The 6,829-nt window shown below is 36.6% G+C and overlaps 1 protein-coding gene across 1 annotated transcript; it reads right to left on the bottom strand.

Annotated features, from left to right (window-relative positions):
• Positions 1 to 587: 587 nt before the first annotated feature.
• On the bottom strand, positions 588 to 4,978 carry LOC106302399 (cytochrome P450 705A20-like). The gene is made up of 2 exons (XM_013738915.1): positions 4,814 to 4,978; positions 588 to 1,034 (listed from the first exon to the last, which is right to left on the bottom strand). The coding sequence occupies exons 1-2, from the start codon at positions 4,976 to 4,978 to the stop codon at positions 588 to 590; spliced, it is 612 nt and encodes a 203-aa protein (XP_013594369.1).
• Positions 4,979 to 6,829: the final 1,851 nt, after the last annotated feature.

The following is a 6,829-nucleotide window of genomic DNA, read 5'->3' as shown; positions in this document are numbered from 1 at the left end:
AGTGTAGATCCTTCTTATTCCTTGCTAGTAGAGTATTCATAATGCATCTTCTGAGTTAGCCTCTCAAAAGTTGATCTTTAGACATTTCTCACCCACAAGGTGTTTGATGAAATGCCTGAGACAACTCTCCTAAGCTTTTAACATACTTTACCAAAGACATTTGTTGTTAAAGGTGTTAAGATAGCCAATAGACTTGTTAGTAATGATTGCTTTCATATTATTCAACCAAAGACATTTGATGTTTGAGATATGTTAGTAAATGAACATTCATCTAGACATAGAGTTTGTTTAAGATTGTGTCTAAGCTTAAGGTTGATAGTTTGATTGATCGTTTGCCATCCTTAGTTCGAAACTTGATCACCCAAGGTCTAATCCCTATACCCATGAATTCTCTTTTCCCTTAGTCAAGAAAGTATCATTCTGTAATTGCTTTCTAGTATTAGTAGTAGTTTAAAACCCATCTAAATCATTGGTTGCACTTAGATTAAGTGAGTACTTGCATTCTCGGTGTTTTGATATCCCTCAGAACTGGTTCGACAATCTTTTATACTACAACATTTGTCTTACGAGCCTTGAAACTCCTAACATCACTTATCAAGCAGGTTTGAGTAAAACTTCTCTATCTCCTTGGCACGGATGCCTCGTGAACGCTCAAGTGCTTGGGACCCGAGAAGGTTTGAGACGATGAGCTTCTTCATAAACTTCCAGTAATCTCCATACGGAGCCATGAGGAAAGTGGAAGAACCAAACAAGAGTGACTCGTGTCTTGGAAGGAGGCCACGGAAGGAGACGATCATGTCATGCTTCTTGAAAATCTCGTAGGCTATTGAGGATGAGGAGACGAGGACTATGAAAACGTTGAAGATGCGGAGGTAGAGGAATGGTCCGTACTTGGAGGAAAGTTTCTGAAAAGACTTGTGGATTAGAACAGAGAGTAAAAGATGGAGATGGCCGATGACGGGACGAGATGGAGGGCTTGGAGGAAGAGGAAAGTCAAGGCGTGAGTCCTTTGGTTTGGAAGTAAACAATGATAGCTGATGCCATTGTTACTCAACGTGAAAGATGAAGATGATATCCAAATGAAGAATCCATTGATATAGTATATGACTTGGTTTTTTACACATTAAAAAATGTTTTAGTGTTTGGAGAAACGTGAACGAATGAGTGTAAACGTAACAAAGCTGAAGAAGTTGTTATTTTGATAAGTAAACGGTGACAGCTAATGTGGGGTGAGCAACAGAGAGATTCAAGAAGAACTTTGTTTGCGAAATAAAGAGATTGAAGAATTTGACTCATAATGTAGGCAATATCTCTCTCCCAGTGATCCACGATATTGTTGCTCCTCTTCGTTCAGGTAAAATCCACTAAAAAGCAAAAAAAAACTAAGGAAGTATAAACAGGTCTACGGTTTCTGAACCAGATTGGTTTGGTTTTCTGGTTATTCATCCCCTATATATGTAACTGAATTTGGATGAGTTTGCCAAAAAAATGCCTGACCTCTCCATCTTGGGGTTTGGAGTTACTACATGCGTGGGTTTGACCAAAGGTTTATTAATGCTTCTACACCAGAAATTCTGTGTTTCAATTTCTGGAAAAGGCGGAATTATACGAATTGAAGGAGAAAATGCTTACAAGAGATCTGCAGAATGGCGCAAGGAGTATCATCAAGTGTGGATCCCATAGGACGGCTCAGATGATGCAGTCAGACGTGAATTCTCATACGACAGGTAGAATTGTCGGCTGTAGAATCGCATGTAATACTTCTCATGGTTGTAATAGCATAATTATCCGGTGTTAAAAAAAAACTGGAAAGATTCATCCAGAGTTTCCCGGTACAGCAAAAAAAAAGTCAACATGAAAGTTATTTTTTCATTTATAAATCGAACAAAGTAATGTCCTCTTTTGAAATTCTCGTGCTGAGAAAATTATTCATGTATTCCTAAACATCCATACCAAACTGAGCCGAAAGATAACCAAGCCGAATTAAATCAAATTTTGTAAAATATATTCCTAAAGAGAACCGCAACACTGAAACGGATAATAGTCAGTATCCCTAATAACTACTTGGATTAATTTGCTAACTAACCAATTTTGAAAGTAATATTAAGAATATAACTATAATTTTGACATAAATAATGAGTAACATTTTTTTCCATTTCTTGTTGGTTTAAACCTTGTACATAGATAGTACACAGGTAAAAGAAGTAGAGAAGGTAGTTGATGACGTTAACGAATATAACACATGTGGCCAGGAAAAACAGCATGATTGTGCTATACTAAAACAACTTCTTCTTGAAGAATATAGTATAGTCTGTGAATCATCATTTTTATTCTTACTCAGTTAACATGACGGCGAATCAAATCATGCATATAACACGACAACACTCAATTAATTACAACATACATAAACTCTATTTCATAAACAAGAGAGGAAGGAACAACGATGTAAACGCCGTAAAAAAAGATAAGAGGATAAGTGAAGACTTTATTTTTCATGTACAATACATAGTATACACCCTCTAGAAAGATAACATAATAGATGGTACATTCCAATTACATATGTAAATTAATAAAATTGAGTATTATATAACAATAGTATAGAACTGATAGTGAATTGATAGATAATAGTATACACACTCTATATATATACATAGTATAATTGTAAACCCTACCTACAACCCCACCTCCACCCTCTAAATACTAAATCTTTAAGTTTAATCACTAAATCCTAAACTCCAATATAAAATAATATATATACTTATAATATTTAAATAAAATTTAAATTCAAAAATCGTATATAATATTTTGTAATATTAAGCTAAACAAAACTATACTATACTATATCTTTTTCTCACTGAATATATTATAGTCGTCGAGCCATTTTCTACATCTACTCTTCTTTTTCCGATACAGAGACACATATTCACTTGTCCAGCATCTTCACTCTTCACCACCACATTTGCTTAATAGTCCGGGTCGGTGCTGATACAAGATTTAGAAGCAAAAACAGAATATGAAGACAGAGGCATGGAGGCAGTTTCTGTTTAGCGCGCTTTCCTAGAGTTGTCGCCTATCAGACAAACACCGTAGGAGAAGAATATGACGCAGAAAGATTAGGACAAAATAGAGGCAAAAGAAGAGACAAAGATTTAAGTGTTCATCATAATAGAAGCATGATCTGTTTGGAGAAGAAAGAAAGAAAAATAAAAGAAGTTATTCAGTTGTTTACAAGGATATTTTGGCATATAAAATATGTTGAAGATCATAGTCAATTTTTTTAATTAGATACTTAATTATAACTTTTTTTTTGTTTTATATACAATCTAATTTTCCTACTACTTCTTACTTCGTGTGCTAGGGTTGAATTTTTTTGAATTGATTAGTTGTCGAAGCGTACAAATTGTTGATCAACCGTCGATCAAGGAATCTAATGATTACGAGAGATATGTTTTTGGATCAATCAAAGAGTTTTTAGAGATATTTTATTTGATACCAACTTCTTGTTAGATGAATCGAATCAAATCAAATCGAACAAGCCAATAAAAGAAAGCTCTTCTTTAATTATTATCAAAGACTAATCTATCTCTTTCTTATTAAAAGGGAAACATTTTAAAAAAATAACCTTATTTTGGTAGTTTATTCACAAGTTTACCATTTTGGATGATGTGTCATCACCATAATTTTCCTCAGCCCATCTTTAAAATCACCCTTTAATTACTAGACATATTACAAAAAATGCCACTGGTAGCACTAATCATTAATACATATTATAGCTTTATACAATTCTATTGTTTGGAATATTACTCACAAATGGAAATAGCCTTAACTCGGACCCCTCATAATTTTTCTCTTTCTTTAAATAAGTATATGTTGTTGTAAACTTAAGGATTTAGAACTGTAAGTTTCTGTATATTATTAATAAGTGTTCCCTTTATATAGGGGTTACAAGAGAGATAAATGGAAATAAAATAATAGGAAAGATTATAAATCATAAACATAAACGAATTAGGAAATAGGCAAGATGTAGCCGCCTCTCTCTCCTCTCCAAGTCTCGTGGCCGCCTCTCTCTCTCTAGGGTTGGACCGTCTCTCTCTCTAAGTGTATGGGCCGGTTATGGACCGGGCCGGTTATGGACATCCACCAATTGATTTATAACACTCCCCCTTGGATGCCATAACCATACATGGATTGTAATACGCTTAATGTTGCCTCATTAAAACTTTATCAGGAAAACCCAGTGGGACAAAACCATGATGAAGGAAAAAGAGTACAACACGTACTACTCCCCATGATGTGAACCTCAGTGGAGGTCCTTCAGCCTACGCATCCCAATCTGATGCGTGAGCTTCCTGAACGTGCAGGTAGGAAGTGCCTTGGTGAATAGGTCAGCTGAATTGTCACTGGATCGTACTTCGACGACCTGGACCTCACCGGCTTTCTGAAGCTCGTGAGTAAAGAAGAACTTAAGCAATATGTGCTTCGTCCTATCACCTTTTATGTAACCGTCCTTGAGCTGAGCCATCCCGCAATCAGCTCGGACGTGTTGGGTCATCGACCTCAACCAAACACACTCTCGGCTGACCTCATGTATGGCCAAGATTTTGGAGTGATTAGATGAAGTGGCCGCGATGGTTTGTTTCATGGAACGCCATCATTTGGCCGTACCTCCATGTGTAAAGGCATATCATGTCTGTGATCGAGCTTGATGTGGATCTGATAAATAACCAGCATCAGCAAAGCCAACTAAACCATCTTTGTTATGGTTAGTATAATATAGACCCAAGTCTTTCGTTCCTTACAGGTAACAAAGAACATGTTTGATCCCATTCCAATGCCTCTGGGTCGGATAGGAGCTAAACCTAGATAGTAGGTTCACGGCAAAGCTTATATCAGGCTGTGTGTGATATGCCAAGTACATTAAAGCTCCTATGGCACTGAGATATGGTATTTCGGGACCTAGGTCATCTTCATCGTCCATCTTGGGACGGAATGGGTCAGTGTCCAGGCCGAGAGACCTCACGACCATGGGACTGGTCAGAGAATGGCAATCGGCCATATTGAATCTCTTGAGTACCTTTTCAGTGTATGTCATTTGATGCACAAGGATCCCATCATTTATGTACTCAAGTTGTAATCCCAAACAGAATTTTGTTTTCCCGAGATCTTTCATCTCGAATTCTTTCTTAAGGTATTCAACTGTTTGAGAAATTGTATCCAGAGGTTCCTAGGATATTCAGATCATATATTTCGATGATTATCAATATTGTTCTCGAGAACTTGCTGTACATTCAGCTCAATACCGTCTAGTACTTTTATTATCCAGTGGACCATATAAATATGCAGTCACTACATCAGTTTACTGCAAGTCTAATTTTCTCTCTTATATAGCCAGACTTATGAGAAATCTTAAAAGTAGTTGCATCCACCACATAGGAGTATATCTCCTCATAATCTATTACTGGTCTTTGTGAGAATCCTTGTGCAACATTAGCTTTATATCTCACGATTTATATTCCTCACAAGACCCATTTATATCCACTGGTTTTAACATTATATGACGTCTTAATCATATGGCCAAATACGCCTTTCTTCTTTAAACTATTTAACCCTACGTTTCCATTCAATCTGTTATACGAGTGCGCACTCTTATATTGATATGGGTTCATGATCCTCGCTTATATTCATAAATTCAAGTGCTACCTTGTATCATCTTATGTCGAAATTTCTTATTGTGTTCCATTATGTTCCAGACATGATATAATCGATTGAGATTCATTATTATCAGGACCTTTAATACTTTGCAGCTTGGCGTCCCAAGCTACATTGTTTGGTACCTGTACCTTAGAGCCGACCGGCCTTATTTCTATGTCTGGTATAGTTTCCTTGACCTCGGATTTTTTTTTATCATTCTATGCACCTTTCTCTTTTTTTCTGAGGATTCTTATCTTTTGGAAGTTATTGGTCTATCTTGTATAGACTCTGTAGCAACTTGACTGTGTCTCTCTTGGACATCAATTTAGTTTGTGCTTTACAAGCTGGTTTATATATGACTTAGTCATTCTTTTTCGGGTCAGCAAATGTGTCTGGCATTTGATTAGCTAGCTTTGTAAATGTATAATCTTTGCACGTCTATTTCACATTCTTTAGTCCGAGGATCTTGCCAAGACAATGATGGTCGATGCCATTCTGTTTCTCTTACCAGCTTATTATTTTCTGCCCCTAATGTTGGATAGTCGGATCCATTAAACTTTGCAATCCGTGTTCTTGGCCACTAAATAGATCACTCATATTTGGCTCAAGGTACTTCATTATTTGTGGGAGATTCATATCCAACATATATCCTCATCCTCTTCTAAGGATCCATCTTAGACGGCACATATATTTGTGGTGGCTTATCCAAATATCTCAAGATGTTATATGTCTGGCTCATGACCCGTAATAAATTTGAGATGATAATATCTATGCTCACTTAATGGTCTGATGCTTATTAGTTAAGATGCATGTAAATTCGTGTGTCCCCAAACCTTGGACTGAGAGTTTGGACCTATGGGTAATGGCCAATACAGATTTATAAAAGGATTCAGCCAAGCTATATATAGTATGGACATGTGCGGATTTGTCCTCACTGCCCCCTCATGGACATACTATAATCTTTAAGTGCTTTGGGACATCATGGCCTAATGAGTTTCCCTTGTGTTCATGCTACACACGTGAGATTCTATGGGATAACTCTTTGTGCCCTTTCCAATATCAATTTCGCATCATGTTTTGGACCAGGATGGCCAATCCGGTCATACCATAAAGTGTATAATTTCGTGGGTAAACCATT

This window comes from Brassica oleracea, chromosome C7, assembly GCF_000695525.1.
Source record: "Brassica oleracea var. oleracea cultivar TO1000 chromosome C7, BOL, whole genome shotgun sequence".
Taxonomy (NCBI): domain Eukaryota; kingdom Viridiplantae; phylum Streptophyta; class Magnoliopsida; order Brassicales; family Brassicaceae; genus Brassica; species Brassica oleracea.
The sequence above is the reverse complement of the archived record's forward strand: the minus strand, read 5'-3'. Positions and strand labels throughout refer to the sequence as shown.

Coding starts and splice junctions, on each gene's coding strand:
- LOC106302399 (XM_013738915.1), bottom strand. CDS start 4,978: ATGGACGATGAAGATGACCTAGGTCCCGAAATACCATATCTCAGTGCC. Junction 1,035..4,813: donor ATTGGAATGGGATCAAACAT/GTTCTTTGTTAC, acceptor CAATGGCATCAG/CTATCATTGTTTACTTCCAA.